The sequence below is a fragment of the Amia ocellicauda genome, chromosome 13, assembly GCF_036373705.1.
Source record: "Amia ocellicauda isolate fAmiCal2 chromosome 13, fAmiCal2.hap1, whole genome shotgun sequence".
Classification (NCBI taxonomy): Eukaryota; Metazoa; Chordata; class Actinopteri; order Amiiformes; family Amiidae; genus Amia; species Amia ocellicauda.
This window is the reverse complement of record NC_089862.1, coordinates 28,762,479-28,785,436: the sequence shown is the minus strand read 5'-3', so window position 1 is coordinate 28,785,436 and position 22,958 is coordinate 28,762,479. Positions and strand designations below refer to the sequence as shown.

At 38.8% G+C, this 22,958-nt stretch overlaps 1 protein-coding gene across 4 annotated transcripts in view; it reads right to left on the bottom strand.

The window, feature by feature from the left end:
• Positions 1-705: 705 nt before the first annotated feature.
• The window catches only part of tbc1d1 (TBC1 (tre-2/USP6, BUB2, cdc16) domain family, member 1), a 67,077-nt gene continuing 44,824 nt past the window's right edge, over positions 706-22,958 (bottom strand). For all 4 annotated transcript variants that reach the window (XM_066720468.1, XM_066720469.1, XM_066720470.1 and 1 more), the window contains 8 exons: positions 20,245-20,430; positions 10,270-10,431; positions 8,683-8,841; positions 7,051-7,295; positions 6,292-6,451; positions 4,108-4,277; positions 2,227-2,403; positions 706-1,544 (listed from right to left, as the gene is read on the bottom strand). In XM_066720468.1, the coding sequence (XP_066576565.1) occupies positions 1,350-1,544; positions 2,227-2,403; positions 4,108-4,277; positions 6,292-6,451; positions 7,051-7,295; positions 8,683-8,841; positions 10,270-10,431; positions 20,245-20,430 (1,454 nt within the window). In that variant the 3' untranslated portion in view covers positions 706-1,349. The remainder of the gene's footprint in view (positions 1,545-2,226; positions 2,404-4,107; positions 4,278-6,291; positions 6,452-7,050; positions 7,296-8,682; positions 8,842-10,269; positions 10,432-20,244; positions 20,431-22,958) is intronic.

The following is a 22,958-nucleotide window of genomic DNA, read 5'->3' as shown; positions in this document are numbered from 1 at the left end:
GTGGCATGGATTTATCAATGGTCTTGAGGAATCTGGCACCATTGTTCTAAAAGGAATTCTTCCAATTCACACAGGTTTGACAGAGAGGAGCTCTTGTGGGATTGAGGTCTGCTGGGAACAGATTTGCATATTTCACACACTAGTCACGTATGTGTGACAGCCACATACTTTGCATTCATGTTATATGTACCCTTGTACCCTGGTGTTTTAGATATTTGTATCCACTACTTGTAGGCAGACCACTGAAAACAGTGATATGAAGCACATAGGCAGATCTACAACAGAACTCCTGCAAACTGAAAATGTGTTTTTGAACTACAAAAATAGTTATTTTAAATCAGAGGAGAATTTTTTGATCTGGATCTACAATTATATGCTTGGCACAATGAAGAGTAAAAGATAAATGTCTCAACTGGCAAAGAAAAAAAAAATCTGAAACAGGTGAACGCCCACATACAACTTGAGTGTCTGGACTCCAGTGATTGCAAATAAAGCAGCTCACCTTTGACGGCGGCTATATATAATAACTAGGTGTACATTGTGTGGATTTCACAATTATAAAGCTGTATAAGTCAATATGCCATATCAATGCTGTTAAAAAAAAATATCAGTCACTTGCTTCATTAAATGATTGTACAAATTGAAAGATTTGATATCCCCCCCCCCCCCCATAAATGTGCTAAAGAATCATTCAATGCCAATCTGTGGTACAGCACTGTATAGTTTTAATAAGATTGTCTTGTGAAAAGCCCTTTATTAGAAAGAAAAAAGGGTCAGAATAAATAAAACCATTAACAACAAAAAAAGAAAACTTGACAATGACCATAAAACAGAACGAGTCTTTACTGTGATTTCACTCACAAAGAATATGAAATGCATATAAAAAAAATAGGTGCAAGTGCAAGGTCAGTTACACTTGAAAGTATACAATGTGGTGAACATCCCTACATGAGAAACACACCACTTTTCTACCACTCATTCAAAGCAACTGACATTCCATGCTTCTGCTGCGTGTAGTGTAACAAAGGGTTAAGATGGAGTGTTATACAAACGCACTGGGGTGTGCTGCTTGAGCCGATGACCTATAGCAGTGCTTGTTTTGCGTGAACTTCTCGCATAGGGTGGGGGTGGCCTTAGACAGATTAAATGTCCGTTTATATTACCACTGGCCACAAAAGCAGAACAGTGTCGGGTAAAAAAAACAAAAAAAAACACTTCCTGCTGTTGTGTCACTTTCTAAATTGAACTGAATCATTCCACCCTTGACCCACCCTCCAGAACACACACACACACACACACACACACACACACACACACACACACACACACACTGTGTAAAAGTAATGAAATCAGGACTGGTGGTTCTCCTGGTCTTCAGAGCTGGGCAGATCCAAGGTACTCATGCGTGCTTTGAGCTCTGCCACGGTACCGAGCAGAGCGACTCTCTCCATCTCCAGCGAGTGCATGGCCTGTTTCAGCTTGGCCTCGCTGCTGGCCAGGCTCTCCGCCCGGGCTTCCAGGCTGTGGATCTTTGCGTGAGCTGCCTAGAGGGAAGGAGACCGGACACAGTTCAGCTTCTCAGTGGGAAACTTTGTCCAACAACATGAAACGAAATACATTCGACAAGGACTCAAACAGAAGGCCGGAAGCATTTGTTAAGCTGTCCGACAAGTCAAAGCTACAGACTCACCCAAGATAAACTGTGCAAGAACGTGACCTATTTGGGCGGGTTTGGGTGTGAAGTCTCGGCACACGCTGCTCTTCACAAAGACAGATCTCAAGTTTCCCCCAGTAAATCGCATGTGCAGGTTGTTCTTATTATGCATAAATACAAATTAAACTGCTTCTAGACTTCAATTAATTACAAGAAACCACCGTTGTGTAACATGTCTTGCTAAAAGTAATATAAGCCAACTCCCTTCTCTGTTGCTCAGTAAGCTCAGTTTCCAAAGAGCCAACTGGATGAGTGCCCACGTTTCTAGCCATGTGCCATTGCAACCTGCTTTTAACAGCTGGGCCTATGTACTATGAGTGTCTGTCGCAGCACTAGCACTTTTAAAAGGTTATCCCTAATACTTCTGAATGTTTACACTTTGAATGTGTATATCAAGTAAAGCATTTAACAGCTAGAATTAAACACACAAACAAAAAAGCTTAATTAATAGCAGTTCAAACCCCCTTAGGAAAGTTTCTCCAGGATATTCTTTACAATCAAACTGCTCAAACCTGTAGTTCTTCCAGAAGGTCAAGGTTCTGTTGCCGCAAACTGCTGTTGGTCTTCTCTAGCTTTTCCATTTTCTGGTTTTCGTTTAAAGGCGATGGCGAATCCATAAGCTCATCCTGTAGGACATGATATTCTACCTCATAGGCCTGAAGCTGCTTGGAGATGTCCATCTCAAACACCTGAGGAAAAAGCAGCAACAGTTTGGGTAAAGCCATTAGACCATTTAGAGAACTGGACTTGCGACATCTTAGCAAGTTAATTACTTTTTTGTGAAGCCCACTGCTCACTCTTTTTAATGAGGTGAAAGAAAAGCGTTATGGAAGGAGGGTCCATCACTACCCACATTAAGAATAAAAAATTTCCACTCTTTAGTTTCTCTGTTTGAAAACAAGATATTTAAAAAATGAAGCAATCATAACTTCTTTACCTTTCACAAAAGATCACCGTACAGATTCAGGTCATACATCATAAATCTTGCACTTATGTTTGTGATAATTAAAGAAATACGAAGGGACAGGTTATATGCTGAAACATCACCGTGCTTATCTATGGCCCATATCTTGAATTTTCATTCAACTGTTAAAGTTTTCATTGTATGCTCCATTTAAAGATTAAAGCTCTCAAAACATGGATTAGCAGCATTTTACCTTACTTTTAAATTATGTGTTTAGATTAAAAGGTTAAAGTTTTCAATTTTAAAGCTGCAGCAAGAACAGTTTTGATTTACAGACTACTGCAGGGAACACACCCCACTGGTGAAGCATGAAATTATCGTTTATTTACAGAGGGCTAGTCCTTGCATGTTCTCTCCAGTTACACGTTTCTTCAGCTATTACCAGGCCGAGTCTAACTTGCTCGATGTAGGAATAATGAGAACAAAAGGAAAACTTTTATATTCAATGGTTTAATGTGATATCTGATTCATGTTTGTGTTGAGAAATTAAATATATTACATAAATAAATAATCCCCTGGGTGAATTTTCCTTTTACAGGAGATTAAATTTTCACACGTGTCTGGAGGAACCAGGGCACCATCAACAGCTGCAGAATATCAGATCTACAGAAATCACTGGAAGAAACCCCTATGGATGGCGTTTGAGCGCAATGCAGTGAAGCAGCACAAAAGGAGCCGTTTCTGCAGCTGTTGCCAACAGAAACGTAGAGGAGCGACTACAATTTGCATGTTAGGTTCAGTGCCTCAGACACGCTGGAAAGTTATGCATGAAATGGTTCTGTTTCAACACGCCAAGAGCACATCTTCTCAGATAGCAGACACTGGGCGATATCACATCAGAACAGGTGGGTGGATGTTCGAGGGAACACTTTGGGAGACAAAAGGTATTGGCACCCTGAGGATAAAAGCTTTCAGTTAGCACTAAGCTCAGTATGTGAAGAGAATTTGCTTTGATGCAAGTCTAGTTTGTTAAAACTAAAGGAGGGGAACTAAAAAAAAAAGGGTATTTGAGGTTAAAAAAAATAAAAAATGAATCCTTCCTCTGAGTAGTTTACTAAAGGACTTACTATAACACAATTAGAATCACTGACTGAAATGGTACATAAAATTAATTGTATTTCCTTAATAATCAGTGGCATTTTTATGCTTCTGTTCAGATGCACCCATATCCTTGCAGCCTTCCAGTAATTTTACATTGGGAGAGAAAAAACAACTGATCTAACAGTCACCAAACAAGTGTACAAGAAACAATAACAGATGTTCCTCCGTCCAGAGACATCAAAGCAGGTCAGAAAAGCACATGTAAGATCGCGTGAGTCTAATGAAATGCTGCAAACCACATCTCTTCCCCTCATGTGGACACACCTTTGTTGGCAAGTATTTCACTCCTCTGACCTACTTCTCACAGCTCCACACACACACCACATACTTGGATAATGGTCTTCTCCATCTGAACCAAGCCAAGATTAGGCAGAGTAGTTTTGATGAAGTCAACAATAGCCTCCAGGTTATCATGTTGCAGAATCAGTGGTTTATGGCTTCCTAGTAGACTGAGAGCAACCTTGAAGATGACTTCAGCACCTTGAAGGAAGAGCATGTCTGTGGAATAACAGTGTGAGAACCCATTAAATGACTCTTGCCGTTGTGCTTTAACTATCAGGTCTTTTTAGTTTCAAGACCACAACCATCTTTAGAAAATCACATGAACTAAAATGACATTCCTAGAGCTGCACCGAAGAGGGCGATAAGAATTTGAATGTAATTGTAGGTTATAAGAAGGAAACCTCCACTCTCAAAGTTTCTAGACTCACAGAAGTCAGCTACCATACTTTTAGCACCTCTTTCACATGAACACTGAATAATTATTAAAATAATTCAAAGGGGCAATGCGTCACAGTCTACAGGTGTGCCACTTTAGTCAGACTGGGTGTGTGTATTTGGGGAATTTTAGGGGTCCTTGGTTCACATCCTATTCAGGAATTAACAGCTACTCACTACAAATCAGCCTCTCATCATGCTTCCTACTGGTGCAACATTGCTGACCCCAGTTAAAGCAGCACGTGACTCAACACTGTGGATTTATCACACTTCCCGTGTACTCAAGGCAGAGACGTCTCTTAATATAACAGAAATCCCCTGCTGTCTCAATATAACATGCGAAGAGACTATACTGTAGATCTACATCTAGAGGATCATTAGTTCAAGTTCTGCCCTGACAAAATGTATTATTTATGGTGCCTTCAGTTACTATTTATCATGTAGCCAGTGGCTGAACCTGGTCTGCTTTATTAAAGCTTTCGCTGAGGCAGGGTCTGGAGCTGCCATGCCTCAACCAGAGACTAAAAACACATCCTTACTTGTTTGAGAGGAATGCAGTAAACAAAGATCTATTGTCTAATTAAAAGCATAAAAATGTGATTTCAGCCACACTTCAGTAGTAAAAGGAGGGATGCCAAGGCACGGACTGCAGCCATCAGTATTAATGTGAGTGTGACTGCTGAAATAGATCGATTGCAAAGCCCAAGCAGACAAGGTTTCCACAACAAAACTGCTTTTGTGTAAGGATGCATATACACCAAGAATAACTCTTCTTTAGAGGTAAAAATAGGGGGGGGGGGGTGGTTGTAGGTTATTTTTCATAAATATTATAGAAAACTGTAATTCCTTTATTTATATTTAATGTATTATAAAACCAGCTTTTGTAATGTTTAAAAACCTTCAACACCAGACTAACGAGTTAAACAGCTAATCCTAAAATCCTACTCGAATTCCAGCTACTACATGGAAACATTTGACTTGATTTTTGATGTAAAGAAACATGCAAGAAAAGTTCAAATTTTATTACAAGTTATTACAAATAACATGATCATTTAAAGGGGCTATAGAAACAAATGGTGTCACTGCAACTATCTGCATATCCTCTTATATGGGTGTGTACCATACTGTGTTTTGCTTTAGATTATTTTCAGTGATATCCAACTTCAGTAAAAAAAAAACAAAGAATTTTGAGGTCACTTTAAAAACTGTTCAGCTAGAAGCACTCAGGGGAAAATAGCATTACAACCCCATTAAATAAAATGTGAAAATAAACATATCATGGGCAGCCTGAAGGACAATCTTAAATCTTTAATTTATAAAGACGTGGAAACCCTTAATTCTGATCAGTCAAGCAGGTGGCCTGGTAGTCTCAGTAATTGAGAATTAATTTAAAACACCTGAAACGCCTTCTGCCTTCAATGAGCAGAGTTCTCTTAACCACCCAGGTGCCCGAATTAATTTGTGAGTAACTAAAATATATTCTAAATGTCACCCTGAGTTATGACCTTCCTAAAGATGTCAAACAAATTGGACTGGGGCTCTCCAGAACCTGGGATGGAGACCACCGGACTGAAACTAAAAAAGCAGCAGCCGATAGCCCAGTTGAAGTCTCCCACAAACTTCCTAATAATTCATGCTGTGTGGTATTTCAAAGGAGTTAACAAAAAAAATTCTGAGCATAAAGAATATTAATCAGTATTTTGTGAAATAAATTAAATGCGCTCAATATAGAAATTATTTCAGAGTGGGTCCTGTAGGAGGAGAAATAAAATAAAAAATTGAAAGCCTGACTTACCAAAGACCCGCGCAACAAAACCCAGGGGGAACTGGGAAGCAAACATGGTGAGAAACCAAGGAGCAGCATACAGGCTGGGCCCTATCTCATACTCCTCCAGGTGGTTGTAGAGGTCTCGATGGTAGTCGTGCAGGAGGCGGGAGAGCTGGTACATCTGGATCTGGGGAAAGATGACCATACAACAGCTCTGGAAAGTGTCTTTGATACTACATACCAAAAGCAAACCACTCATGTAATCACAATACAAGCATAACATCTCAGATTTTTACTTGTTACCAATTTACTTTTTTCCAGGGAAAACTCAAAATTCTAGAATAGCTTTTTATTGCTTTATTTTATGCAGGGTCTCTTTAGCAGACCCACTGACATTTACATTGCTTTGCCATGGATGTTTGAACAAACAGGATAGTTCAAATTTCCTTTAATTTTCCTCTGCTTTGTGTGATTGTTTAATGCTGGTTGAACTTTATGGCTTGAATAAGGAAGAGGGCAACAATCAGAAGAAACATGCATCACACTTAGGTCAAAAGTACTGGGATGACATTCTACTTGGTTAAATTAACTTAAAATCTATCAATCAGTTTTGTCTGCTGACTTCTCCAACTGACTGAACAATTAAGGTACTCCTTACGGAGGGAAAATGCAAGTAAATCGACTTCATACCACTATGGCACCACTTATGAGAATAAAGTTGACCACAATTGCATGAGACAGTGTCATCTTTAGGAGTTGATGGTTCCTGGAAATGGAAATACATACTTGCAGGATTATCATGTCAGGCCTGTACTGCTTTCTTAAGCCTATGTCATACATGAGAAACTTCAGCATTTCAAAGGCGTCATCTTCGCTCATGTGAAGCAGCAAGACTCCTGCCACGAAGCTCAGGCCTTGACAATAACCGACCTCCGGGTCCAGGAGAGAGTAAGCCTTCAGCAGGTTATAGAGGGAGAGCTGCCCTGCGCCCAGCTGGGCAGCGAAATACGGATGTGTTGGGAACGTGCGACCTGCGTAAACAGAGGAACAGCTCAGGAAATACGACATTACACAGCCTAAACAGAGAAGACTGTGCATGAGAAACAAAACAAGGTTTTGATTTGCTGGGGTCCATTAAGACAGCTGGATTAATTCACTACTGGGACGAATGGTTTTGGGAAAAAAGGGGAAAATATATTCATTTAAACTCTGAGGCACTGACAACAAAATGTGAAAAATGTTCAAGGTGGTGTAGACTTTCTTTCAAGCCAAAAGTACAATGCAACAGTGTAATAAATTATATTTCCATATACTCGCTTATAATACCACAATAGTTTGTAGCAAGTATTTATTTGATCTTTGAAGGAAAGTTAACTGGTGTAGTCAGGTTACTACTTTTGAAAGGAGAAAATTATGTCTTTTTCATTTCCACTACTTTTCGTTTACTACACAGAGAAAAAAAAGTCCAGCGGTATAATCTGACGTTCTAAAACTATTTATATTTGGCAAAGCATATATTTTTCGGTCAGCACTGTCAAACGAAAAATAGGCTGAATGGAATATAAAACATAGCAGTACAGTAAAGTCACTTTAAGAAAAACCAAAAACAGCTGTCAGAATAAGACTGATAGCATTCTCGAAAGTACAGACAGAAACAGACAATAATTAAAATGTCTCTCATGTTGTCATATAAATGCCTTACACATACATCCGTCAAAACCTCCTACTTGTCAAGCAGCCCCTCTCTTTAATCTAACAAGATTCAATCTACCCAGGTTAGAATACAAAATTATGTCTCCATCAAAACCAAAACAAAGTTATTCTACGCTCTCAAAATTTGATAAAATCTCATGACTGCTAAATATCCTGATTAACATAAAATTCTAACAAAGAGGTATAAAACAGTGTGTACTATAAGAATTGACTTTTGTACATTCGTTTTTTTCTTATAATAACAATTCGTAACTAGTACAAAGATGAGTAGAACAGTCTTTGCAAAATTATAAAATGCAAGGAATGTTGCTGACCCAACATTCTTAAAACATTCCTTAAAAATGAGTGGATTTAACCTAAAGACAGCACCTGCAAAAGCCCACATAATTGTGTGCTTACAAAAAAGCTCTACAGAAAGACTCAAGGAATTCAATACTAGGTATTTTGTGTGTGCCACTTACACAATGTTATTCGTGACCAGTGATGATTGCCACGATTATTAACTTAATTAAACAAATTAACGATAAATTATAATCATTATCAGTTTCTTCTAAATTTTAAGCAGATGTTGACAACTCTCAACTGATTCCCAGTAATGTCAGGGTCCCCCCTACAAATGTTTTGCCAAGAATGGGCTGTATGTCCACAGAGCAGGATTGTTGACCTATCCCACATACCGTGTCAGTATGTTCCTGCTTTACTCACCCAGATCAATGAGTATTGCATGCTGCTGGGAGGTGAGCTGCTTCAGCAGTTCTTTGTACGGTGTGTCCCTGGTTGGCTGCTTGCTTGGCAGCTGGTGAACAAGCTGGTATTGCTCTGCCAGGAACTTCCAGATCTCCCCTCTGTGATGCCGTGGAACCCCTGCCAGAAACAAGGTTGCATCAGCTCGCTTCATTGCATAAGACAGAGATAACGTGCACTCTTCATTCATGTAAGAATATAAACTAAATCCACATAAAAATAAATTACCAGATCACTCATACCCTCTCTGAAGGGTTCCACACATGTATGTATTGAACACAAAACAAAAAAGGAGCCTTTTTTTGGTATGTAAAGTGGTAAAAACATCCCTTCTAGCAATGATGTGAAAACGACTGAACTCGACAATGACCGTGCTCTTTAATTGTGTCATGATGGACTGAAATAAGAAGAAATAGGTTTAAAATGAATCAATAAGTAAGTAAATACATAAACAGGGGAGCTTCTAACAGATTTCTGTAAGCAGACTGCCAGGACATGGATAGGGGCAGCCAATCATTGCACACACATAAACAATTTCCTCCTCGACGGCTGGTAAATGGACCCTCCCCACTTTATATACAGCATGATGGTAGGAACGGCTTGAGGACTTTACCAACCTGTTTAAAATCAGAGGTGGATAGGGTGGCCACTTGTTAGAACGATTATGTGGTAGGAATTAATTCCCCTTTGTAACACAAATATTGTTTTCACCTTTCCAACAGAAGTATTCTTTACTACTCCACTCCCTTCCTCCCTTTCAAATTTATGATGCATTTTTTGAAGCAGCGTTTGATTTTTCTTCAGTTTCATGGCCTTTTAACTACTAATGTGTCTTTCCTTTCAGTCAGCTTTCAGAAGTCTCAGAAGTTTTCTTTATATTTCATTTTTCTTTTTAAACCGCATTCACAGTTTCCAAAAACCAAATCTGGAGTTGAACAATATTTAACAGGGACAGTGGGGTTTAATCCTGATGCACTGCCCTCCTGCACTAGCTAGGAAGAGATTCACGGCTGTCCCATGAGACAAGTGCAAGGCAAGCCAAGCATGATTTCTCCTCCTCCCTGTGATCTTTGGACATGAACAGTTGAGCTAGGGTGGTAACAGGAAGACAGACACAGCCCTAAATGATAATGCCCGGTCTTACAGGCGCCTGGTCAGCTACAGGGGTATTTTATGGGCAATACGCCAAGTATCTCTGAGCTGACCCCACCCTCTACAGTCCAGACACTGCATACTGTGGATTCAGATGATTTTTGAACAGAAGCTTGTGTTAAAGAGGTGTAAGTAGGAAACAAGAACATATCTTACAAATAAAAAATAATTATAATAATAATGCTAATAAAAATAATACACAACAATTACTACATGTGGAATGTATTATAATCTAAAAGCTCAATTTTGCCAAGTAGTCACTTTAAATGCAATGCAGTGGGTAACCTAACTGCATCTGGGGGGGACACTGCCCGTCTGGTACAAATGCAATATTAATAAAATAAAATGAATGCATATGTAAGATGCAGGACTCCAGACAATAGAATGCCATATTACCTTGTCCCATTGCAATGTGAATCATTTCTCTGTCAAACTTGACCTTTGACCTCCCAGGTGTGGTGAGCATCTTCTCCCAAACCAAGGTCACCTCCTTCAGGCACGGTGTAATTTCTTCATAATCCAGCTTCAACCGCTTATTCTGGAGGTCACTCTCGGAGGCTGAAAGATAAAGCCACAGGTTCTTGAAAATGCCCAGTTTTCTGATTACCCAGAGCCAACTTACCCACCAAGGGAGCATATGCTTAAAATCACAGCAGGTCAGCAATACTGACAATCTGCTAAACAGCTGTGTGCAGTGGGTATATACCAGCAGACACCTAGGTTTAAAATATATATATATATATATATATATATATTGCTGCTGGCCAGACAATATTATTCATTGCCTTTAAACCTCAAATAAAGCAAAAAACAACCAAATCATATCAGACCGATTAGAACATTATTTATATTGCATTACTCCTCATTGTATTACTCAATCACTGTGCACCGCACTGTTCAGTAACACATATGATAAGAGACTGATTATATACATATATAAACATCATGTACAATGCAGTTCAAACACTGTAATATTTGCCAAGTTTAAGGCTTGTTTTAATAATGATGAAGGCAGAAAATATTCTTAAATCACAGATTTTGTTTTACCAAGCTATAATTAACCAACATATTTTAGACAATTCCTCAGTTTAACACTAATTATAGTATTCGGAATGGGCTTCCTGCACTGCTTCCTGTCAATGGTTTTGTTGTTTGTGTACAAATTGTACAGAATGAAATGATTTTTAAAACTATATAACTATAGCGTTTTAAAATTAATTCATTCTAACAATTCTAGACCCATTATCTAGTCTAATGAACAGCAATATACAAAAAAATAAAACTATATAACTATAGGGTTTTAAAATTAATTCATTCTAACAATTCTAGACCCATTATCTAGTCTAATGAACAGCAATATACAAAAAAAATAAAAATAAATAATAATAATAATATATATATATATATATATATATATATATATACACACACAAAAATAAAAAACAGATGGTGACTGCAGTATGAATAATGAGACAGTGGCTTGTCTCGAAGGAAGAGATGCATTTGTAAAGATAATAAAAGCCAACTGGAAATTGTCACAAGCTTTAAAATGTGCCCTGTGTGATGAGCAGTTAGTCACAGAGGGTCAAATCGTCTGGCCGCTACTGTGGTCTGAGCAAAGAGGAGGCCGTAACACCACAACAGTGCAGGGTGTTGGTGTTCTTCTTGTTGCAAAGAGAGGATATTAGTGTAATGAAAAGACTGAGATAAAATGGGCTCTCAAAAACAACGATAATGAAGTCCAGATTAAATGGATCCCTCAACCCATCCACCAAACTCAAATTCCAAAATAAGTAGCCAGGGTCTGCTCTCCACTCTGAGAAGCGAGATGCCCCTGCAGAACAAGCCTGCCATTAAGCGACATGTTTGGAATCTGCTTCTTGCAGAATGGCAGGTAGGCTGGAGTGCTAGTATGATTCAAGCTTCTGTCCTCTTTCTGGGAGCCACAGTGACTTTAATTTCAACTGAGCTCCTTATTGCTTACTGGAATCAAATAGATTGAACAACTATATTTAATTACTTAATGACAGGGCTGAAGCTCTCCAAGATCAGGGGCCAAATAAAATACAATAATTTTCAAAAAAAAAAAAAACATATGCTAATTGAAAATACAAACAAGTTTTTAGTTTGATACCAGTGGTTTGATCAAAGTTTTAATTTAGCCCTGCCCCAGAAGCGAGTATCAGTGCTTTATTATGATATTTAGCAATAGACTGAAGATAGCTACAAGATCGGATGGACTGGGACGATCAGGAACAAAAGCTTGCAGACCCATTTTGTCTTTTTGTGTCACCATTTTAGTAATTGTTTTCTTATGCAATTTATTTTGGGTCAGTTTTTTCAGTTTTCACACCTGCCACATGCAAACCTGACACCAACATTTTTTTTTTTTTTTAGCTTTGGCTAAACAAGTAAAACAAGACTTGTACTTTCCATTTCCACTGGTGAAGCACCAATAATGAACCCAACTTCATTACACATGGCAAATATCCTTGTTTTTAAGTCACTATACATACACCTGCTGGCAAATGTAACATGGCAAAATAAATCCCTTATGTAATTAGTGGTGCAGCTGGATTTGGAATGGCTCAATAGCAAAATTAAACAATGGCAGGGGAGATATTCTCAGAAAAAGGAAAGCCTTCATGCAGCTTCAGGTGCGCCTAAATGAATACCAGTCTTGGCAGGGTATCAACAACCACCCAGGGGTTACTAAAGGGGCATCAGGGTACATCCACAGTGCAACAGAAATCACTTTACATTATACAGCTTGTATGGGGTGAACTTGATCAATATTGGAAAAAAATCACACCCGGCTCCCAGGAACTCAACTGCCTAAAAAAAGAATGGCACAGTGGAGGCAGAACATTGGTTATTTCATATCGAACTAGTTTTAGGTACTTCTAATTTATGCCAGGTCAAAGGAAATGGTTAATGACATGGTTCTAGTGAGGTTGGACAACCTTTCAATGACCTCCATTATTATTATTACCTGATTTCTTAGCAGACACCCTTATCCAGGGTGAATTACAATTACTACAACATATCACATTACATTTGTACCAATTTATACAGCTGGGCATTTACTGGAGCAATCTAGTGCCTCGGTTCCACTGGCTTAAGCGTCTGTGCCACGCCGTGCCATGCCAGACGCGTCCCAGAGCTTTTTGTAAAACCAGGGTGTTGTAGCAAGTCCGTCCCTGTTGTGGAGGAGCAGAGCGACTGTGGGTTTGGTTTGATTCATTTTAATAACAAACAGAAAATAACACTGCGAATGATACAGCCTGATGTGGGAGGACTTTTGTGTCTATTTTATTCTTTAGGCTTTGCATGATTGGAGACAGCTTAATACATACACATTTATGTCAAGAGAGATTAGGAAGAGCTAAACGTGTATAGACAACTTTATATTTAGACAAGCATTACATTACCGTAAGAAAACGTTTCCATGTGCAACAATAAAAATAAATATTTGCTATTTATTATTATTGTAATCATCAAGACATGCTAGTAGATATGCATTTTAAATGGCACAACTTGACTCCATTAACCTATTACTCTTACTACAGATTTGTAACTGCAAACACTTCTTGCCATATTATTTTTAATTTACTTAGCAGACATCCTTAACCAGGGCAACTGTAACTAACTGTAATTGTAATTAACTAATTAACTGTAACCAGTTATTGTTTCTGTATGTGGATTTCACTCCATTGTGCTATAATAAAACTAATTTCTTTGTGATCCCACACGGCACTTGAGATTATATCTTCCGACATAATGTATCTGATCTCTTCTCTGTCTGTCTACAAGTCGAGCACACATCTCCGCTTCTGAAAGTGAAGTATTTCCTTAGTGGGCGTGACGGACAAAACCGGACGGGTCCAGACGCTTAAGCCAGTGGAAACACCCGTTTAAGTGTCTGGGGCCGGACGCATCTGCCAGTGGAAACGGGGCATTGGTAAAGTAACTTGCTCAAGGTACAACAGCAGTGTCCCACAACTGGGGATTGAACCCACAACCCTCCACTCCAGAGTCCTAACCTCTACTCCACACTGCCTCCATGAAGTGGTGAGGTACATTTGTGGTATTCCTCCAGGCACTGCATATTTATTTTATTTGCCAGTTATTGTTGATATGGCTCATGGACTGTGTAAGCTCTACAAACAGCTCATTGAATATAAAATGCTAAAAAAACAAATCCAACCAGAACCTAAATCTTAAACCTCTGGCTAACTAAGTACAACCCCAATTACGAAGTTAACGTACATTTAATATTCACCCTCACACATTAGTTCCCCTACTGACAGTAACCCCATGAACTGCGTTGTCTGATGCATGAGCAGAAATACTCTGGCTTTGGTCAACATTTGCACGACTCACTTAGAAGCCGAGGTGTTTCTTCACAAATCATACAGCATTTCATGGTACTACTTTCATGGTACAAAGCTGTACATAAAGACTTGCTACTCGGAAGATGTTGCCCAAGACGTTTCTACTGTCCTTGCAGATGCATGTTATCAGTAAGTTGGGTTTGTATGTTTGTAGACCATGTAACACCTGCTCCACCCCTGTTGCCGTCTTCCATTTCTAACTTAAGAAACAGTATCAACCACACCTAAGAGAGCCTGTGTGCTTCTGTAAACAGGATTCCATATGTCTTCTCACTCCCTAACCATCACAATGCGCAATCTTTAACTCTCTACTGAGCTTCAAGTGCTCATTTTAAATCTTTTACCATTCGTTTCAATGCAGTTAGAAAGAGTAGACATTCCTAGCTTAAAAGGGTTTAATCAGACCATCTCATTAGTATTTGGACAGCATTTAATACAGCATATTTTATTTTCTGATGGGGACAAAGGTTTCGATGAAGGCAGAAACTGATTAATATAATCCTGGCAATAGGCCCCCCTTGTGCCCATATGTTGGTGTACTGCATGGCTGATGACTGTTGTCAACAGTTGACTATTTTTACACTTGTTCCCTCCAAGATACACTGCCTCCTCTTTTAGGCAAATGGGGATACAGTAGTTTTGAGTATTGGTGAATGCTATATGAAAATGGCTTGAATAACCTGGATTGGGTGCTTTATACTACCCAGAATGTATTAACCTTTTTAATTCAGTGACCTGTAACTTAATTGATAAACTGCTAAAGAGAGGCCCATTAATGGCACTCTATAGCACGATCAAAGAAATGTCAGAGCAAGTTAGTGCTGCAAAAGCTGCAAAAATATGTGCACATTCATAATGAAGTGTAACTGCATTATACATCTGAATAAACTTTTTTGGGAATGTATGATGGTATTGCTATCAAATGCTTTGGGAAGAAACATTTACTCAACTAGCCTAGCCTATTTAGATCAACAGAAAACTACAAACCTGTGCTTGTTTCTTCTACTCAGAAACATCATGCCTACTCCCAACAGGTGATTCAGGTGTATATCTAGGAAAATGCGGGTGCCATCAAATGTTAGAGATGACAGGATCTGCTTTTCATCTCAATATATGAAGATTAAACCGACACTGAAATACTAACATCTAAGAAGCTTGAGTTGCTAAACCTAGTGGCCATAGTGCCTGAAAAGACTGATTTGGGACATTGGCATGCAAATGTTTGAGCATACTATGATACAATAGCCAAACACATTCAGAACGGAAAAGTGGGATGGTTCATGTTTCTATATAGTGTGGATTTACACCTCAGCTGGTAGTTTACCAATTTTTCCCTCCCCTGGTGTAAAACGGTACGATCAAAGACATTTCAAGGCATGTTAGTGATGCAAAACATTGTTAGTTTGGTTTTCTTAAATCCACTGCCTGCAGAAAGACATCAATGGAAAGAGAAAACAATGAACTATACAAAAAGGCCGATTCTTTAATGTGGGTAAATGAGCCAGCAGATGATCTGTATATTGTCAGATCAAAGTAAAAAGAAAAAGGCCCACATACCACACTATGTCTGCCTGTCCATCTGTACCTTTTGTCAAAGATGTAATACATGATTGGCTGTAAATACTTGTCTTGCCCCATGTGCGCGTGAATGGATCATTTTCTGCTTTCACAATAATCCAGCTCTAAACTAAACCTTTTAATTAATGGTGGGTCCACTTAATGTCAAGTACATATTGTGGGTTTTCTCTGCTGTGATTGACTTACCTTATACAAATATGAAAACCCTGGGTTAATCTGAAAGAAACCTTTAGAAGCTAAAAACACAGACCAACAAACAAGGAACTTCAGAAACTGTCTTGTTGTTTTCGCCACTTGAAAAACAACCCTTACAGGAAGGCCTGAGTGAAAACCAGTATGCAATACTTATTTCTTGCCAGAGAAAAAGCTATTTTAAAAGTTCATCATCTTTCACACCCACTGATTATTGTCTCATCTGCCTTGTCACACCCTTCCTCCCCTCCCAGACCCACACTACACATCTGTCATCTGCTGCCCTGCAGCACACAGCTGGGGCTGTCTACATCAATGGCCTTTTTTGGCTGGATAACTATAAAGACAAGTTAAAAAAGGCTAATGTCAACAAGCAGAGAGAGGGGGCCAATTTCTTTTAAATGGATAACATCAGAAAAGAGAGATTAATAAAGGCACAAATTGTATTTAGAATAGGGAAGTAGTTTTATTGCCCTTAGATCAATAAAACTGAATTTGTACATTTTAAAATAAAAAAAATTGAACTAATTTATACTAAACCACTATGAGACAATTGAAAGAGCTCTTAAATCAAAATATTTTTACAGCATATAGACCAGATTTGTCTGGGACATGTAAATGTGTACTTTATATTTTTATATAGAAAAATTACGTTTGCAAAACTAACATGCAGGTTTGTTAACAGAGAATTAAATAAAGATCACCACATCCCTGAAGAAAACAACAGAAATCAATATCAAAACCTCTCATCTGTGACGCATGATTAGTATATATCCATTAACACAGTGGTTCTCAAACTGAGGTCCGTGAGATAGTTGTAGGGGGTCCGCAGCAAAACGCACCAGCCCAATCCGCCTCCTCAAATGTATTTTACCGTCAAACACCCAACCCCCCTCACAGCTTTAGGTAAGCTTTGTTCTGGTGCCTGGTATTCAGCACTGCTTCCTGGTAACACTAACCTCCTAGTGAAAAATGAATGAGCAGGAAAAGGGCCCCCACCCCCCCATCTCCCATCTCCCAAGTTTCTACCGTCAGCACCCCATAATTCTGCTCTCACATATTTTTAACTTAAACCCCCCCGGCTCTCACAACTTTATACCATCTCAACCCCCCTGCTCCCTACATTTTTCCTGTCAGCAACCCTCATCATCCTTCCATACGTGGGGGTCCTCAGTCAAAATCTGGGTGGCAAAGGGGTCCCTGGGTCAAAAAAGTTTGAGAACCACTGCATTAACAGGCTACTTGTATACACTCTGGTTACACCGGATACATTCTGTGAATCCAGTTACATAGGCCGTTTTCATAAAATAATAGAAATGTAGCAACTGTTGTTGAAACCAGCCCATGGATCCTGAATCTGATTCGAATCTGTGTCCTGTGCTGCCCTTTTCCAGACCGCACGTTCATTTTCCACTAGGAGGTTAGTGTAACCAGGAAGCAGTGCTGACTACCAGGCAACACAACAAAGCTTACCTACTGTGGGGGGTTGCCATATTGGCTTTAAATACAGTAGCAGGCTAAAGCAAACCATGTTTTACAGTGTTTCTCTCCCTCAGTGATGATCAAGCTCTTCTGCAGTCTCTCACACCTTCCCAGCTTGAGGTGCAGCACTGCGGTTTAAAGTAAAGGGCAATGTTTGGAGGAACGGTTTCACAATTTAGTTGATTTGGCTTATACAGTCTTCTGAGGAATGCCACATTCTCTTTCTTTATCTGATGTAAGCTTCGGTACACTTACCTTCCTGTTTTTCTCAGGACAATGTTATACAGCTAATGACTCTAACAGGATATAAACATCAGTTCTTGTTCACAACACTTTCCATGCATGCTAGTACTGCACGGCATTATAAACGTGGCCATTCAAATCCCTGCTGCGATGTCTTCATAAACATGTTGTTCAACAGTTACAGTTCCAACTATATTGATGTTCAGAGTATCTTGTTTGGGTGGTTTCCTTACCTCATTCACGAGAAGGTGTAGAACATGATGTGCTCTCGGCTTATGTCATTGGTTCAGAATCAGTGAGGTTTGTACATTAACAAAAATAAGTTTTAAAGACTCTGCTTTTGTCAATTAACGGTCAATATACTGAAAATGTTAAGTGCAGATGTATTACCAGCTTTATGTTCCTACTTATATTAAAACGTTTATTATTCTCTTTTCTATATAAAATTGCCTCATACTTCAAACTTAGCTACATCTGGGAATTCTCTCTGAAAGATATTGAATTACACACAAGGAAACGATTACAACCTCCAATTTCCAAACCTCACTCCTGCAACATGCGTCTCATGACTTAGTCAACCCCGCAATTGCAATATCCAAATCAGCGGTATAGTGAGGGGCAATATAATGAGGGCATGGTTTGTGTATATAAACTACCGTTCAAAAGTTTGGGGTCACTTAGAAATGTCCTTGTTTTCGAAATAAAATAATTTCTTGTCCATTAAAATAACATCAAATTGATCAGAAATATAGTGTAGACATTGTTAATGTTGTAAATGACATGTAATGGAATATCTACATAGGCGTACAGAGGCCCATTATCAGCAACCATCAGTCCTGTGTTCCAATGGCACGATGTGTTTGCTAATCCAAGTTTATCATTTTAAAAGGCTAATTGATCATTAGAAAACCCTTTTGCAATTATGTTAGCACAGCAGAAAACTGTTGTGCTGATTAAAGAAGCAATAAAACTGGCCTTCTTTAGACTAGCTGAGTATCTGGAGCACCAGCAATTCTTGGTTTGATTACAGGCTCAAAATGGCCAGAAAAAGAACTTTCTTCTGAAACTCATCAGTCTATTCTTGTTCTGAGAAATGAAGGCTATTCCATGTGAAAAATTGCCATTCAAACTCATTTCATGTAAGTTTTCATGGAAAACAAGGAAATGTCGAAGTGACCCCAAACTTTTGAAAGGTAGTGTATAGAGTGAATATAGTCCATACAGACCCAGTTCTAGCCTTTACAGTTAGAATAAAACATTACTATTCGTGCCAAGCTCAAATCTATTACAGATGGAATTATCTTTAAAGTATAATTTAATTACACTTAGGTTCATAATATGACAGTGATATTGAATCTGTACGGTTATATTGTTCCACTGCATTTCCCATCCAAGCTCTTCCCCTGCAACCTGACTCTGCCAGTTTGCTTGACCTCACCAGGTGCAGTTGCCAGGGTAGCTGCTGTGAGATCCTCACCACACCCTCCCTCAAGATAGCAGAAGCTGATCTGTTATCAGACTACACTGGAAGAATTAACCACTTGGCACTGAAACCTGTGCCAGCAACTCGGCATGTTCTACTGTTGCAGGAGATCACATGTACTATTTGATTAAGTAAAATCCAATCTCAAAATATCAGAAACTGAGAAACTGCTTTTGACAGCCCATGCATCAGAAGAGAGAGAATTCCTATAACCCAGCAGGCGAGGCCTAAGAGATCGTGTTATTCTGATATCATGTCTGATGTGTGCTCTATCCACACAACAATTCAGCTGCATGTTTGGATAGAATATGTCAGCTCATTACTTAAATATTTACCTACTTTAGCTAATTAAATAAAGCACTACTTCACTCGTTAACAGGTGTTATAATGATGTGACGTTCTTCACTGTAGAGTGTGGGTGGAGGCGAAATATACAATGACAAAATAATCTTACTTACTGAGGCATGGAAAGCTGCATAACAGCGTGACAACAAAAACATTTCTACCCATTGTTTTGGTTCCTCTGAATGAGACACAGACACAGTTCAAATGAAGGTCAGAAATGGCTGCCTGTAAACTGGAACAACAGTGCTGCATTTTTTGGAAAGTTTTAGATTATTTATTGCATTTCCATGGTTTTTATTTTGTCGAGTCACCGTTCAGTACAGGACCTTACTAAATAAACCATCGCATTGAATGTTATATTGTCCAAACTGTTCACTGACAATTTCAGTTACATTGCAGAGCTTCTTCAGGACAGAAATGTGAGGATTTCTCCAAAGATGGTGATTTATATGTATAACTGATAATTAAGGCAAAAACAAACAAAAAGGGGGGTATATATGTATCAGTCCTACAATACAATTCAGATGTAAAAAGTATATTTCTACAAATGGCAGAAACACACAGTATGAGCATTTACAGACTGATGTGATCCCCAAGGTAGAAAGAAAATACCCGCGCTACCACCACACGAAGTCCTGGCCCACCACGACTCACCTTGCAGTTTCTGGTTCTCCTTCTCCATCCTCAGAAGCAATATCTGTTGAAGAATGGCTTTCCTCCAGAGCTCTCGCAGCTCCTGCTGTGTCCTCCTCCGCTCCTCTACCACCGGGCCCAGGAGCCCCTCGCCGCACCCAGCGCCAAGAGCTGATCTGGACGGCACTTCTGCGGCATCGCTCCTGTCTGTGGAAGCAGGCAAGAACACAATCCGATCACCGCCGGCTCCTCACAGGTGGCAGCAAAAACAGGATGAACGATACAAAATCCAGCTTTAGATCCCAATTATCAAAAGGAATGCGGTTTACAGGGATAGAATGGAGAGTTCCTGTTTAAGCCGCTAAGACTTCAAACAACCTCCCGGTTTACTTCTAAATCTTACAGAGGAATGGGGAAAATACCTACTAACATTCCCCAGGTCTTAGGATAGCAAACCTAATCTCTTCTAGGACTCTACCTTAATTTTTATTACATTGTTTTTCTCTTCACAATGTAACATTCCTCACGGGACCAAATAGTTACACTAAGAACTTTTTTATCTTGCATAACAAACCCTTCCTTTTCAGAGGATGATAGTACACTAAATAGTCCTCCTTGTAACCATTTCAAAAACTCACTAATGATATAATTAAATGGCTTGAAAGGTGGGGGACTGGGGTGTGTGTGCTAAATACAGGGTTAAGTTTAACCAAAAGATACAGACTATAGCAGTACAGGACACTAAGAAACAGCCACTCCAGGTCTGTTCTCCTTTAATGCAATTGTTTACTCCCATATTGTATTGCCTATGCCCCACCACCCTCAACCCAACTCCAAAACTTTATGCCTCTGAAATTAAGAGATTGCAATCTGGTTTCTCATCCTTCACTCAAGGGCACGGAGCTTCTAGTTCAAGTTACACTTCTGTTCACTGTATTGTAGCCCAGTAAAATTCACATCTAAACAACTGAATATCTTTGACAATACAATAAGTCCAGCAAACAAAAGACAGCTGATATCTACATGCGGGTCCATATACGGTTTTTCAAATATAACATAATACAGCACACATTTATCAAAGTCATTCTAAACTAATCCTTATTAAGCATTTCATAATCAATTGGGTGAGATAGATCAATCTTTGTTAATCCCTAGCATGTAAGAAAATTGAACAGGAACTTTAACAGCCATCTCTCAAGGTTAACAGCTAATGTATTAAAGCAAATCGATGCAAGAAAAATGAACCGCTGCATTGCTATGAACTGAATGAATTAATGTGAATAGATGGGTAGAGAAGACCAAGCAAAACAAATTCAATACAAAATAACTGGATGTTTTTATTTTAAAGAGGTTTTAAACAAAAGAATCAAAAGCTTTATTACAAGTGGTTTGAAGCTGCCCTCAGAAAGTTCTTCCCAGCGCCACTCTGTAATCAATCAACATGTCCATAACAAGCCAGATTACATTTCCTTTCTTCTACCCCACCCTCCTACAGTGGGTGATGCCACCTGTTCCCGCAACGCCTCTGACCTGGATAATGAGCCAGGCTGACAGAAGCCCTTTATGATGTAAAGGGTTCAGCTGTGGACTAGAAGATGAGTGAGGTGGCAGCAAAATTAAAATTATAAAGTCAAATAAACGAACACATGCATAGAGGCTCTCTTAGGTATTATTTGTCTGAAATCCTCTTAAAAAGTTCGGTACGGCCTCTGAATGTTACCAGTTTACATATTCTTATGATTATTATTTTCCCATTTGAAACCATAAAGTTTCAAATCTGATTTTAAAATCAGTTTTAAAATCTGATAATTGTATTGCCAGCGGGTGCCTACAGCTGACCTTCAGAGTACTATGTCTCAGGATCGTTTGTGCAGGAGTATATGGAAAAACATCAGGGAACTGCTACAGCTGTAAACTGAAGCCACATTTAAAGGAAATAGAAATATATACTACAAATACTTATAATTAAGTATGTACCAAAAATAAAAAAGTAAATGCCTGCATTGAAAATGTTGGTAGATAGTCAGTTTACATTTATTATTTCAAAATGAATATGAAACATCTCTAAAACCCAAAATGTACAATACAGTAATAGGATTTTTATGAGGCTGTGATAATGACAAAGCTTTGGAACCTACATATATTAAAATACACATTATACTGAAGGTAAAGTCAGATGAAGTCTGAGCTCAGAGTACACAGAAAAGGGGAAAATGCACTTCAGAAACAGACATGCTTAAAGTAATAATTTTGGTTAGTATACTGTGTAGCAAATAATTCTCCCAGACCATATAACACCAAGGCATGTCTCTATATGCCATCCACTCCCTTGTCAAACAGGGAAGTAGAAACTATTCAAAACAGAATTGAAAACAATAGGACAAGGAGGCGTGTTTTACCAGTCTCTCTATGACACTCACTGCCAAACACCTTCAGGAGGATGATTAGTTATTTGTTCTTAAGAAAAGTGACTAATTATACCAAAAACACTAAATTTTGTATAATTATACAAGGCTACAGAAAGATTTATATACAATATTGTTGTGCTATGTAGTTATAATGCAACCAGTTTCATCACTTGAAATACCTAACATCTAGTCCTGAGGTTACAATAACATTTCAAGACTGAAATGTGCAATCTGTGGTTGCCAATTCAATTGCATTTTAATCATGTCCGAGTTAAAGTTGATATTACAGAGATTTGCAAATATTGCACTCATTATATTTTAAAATAT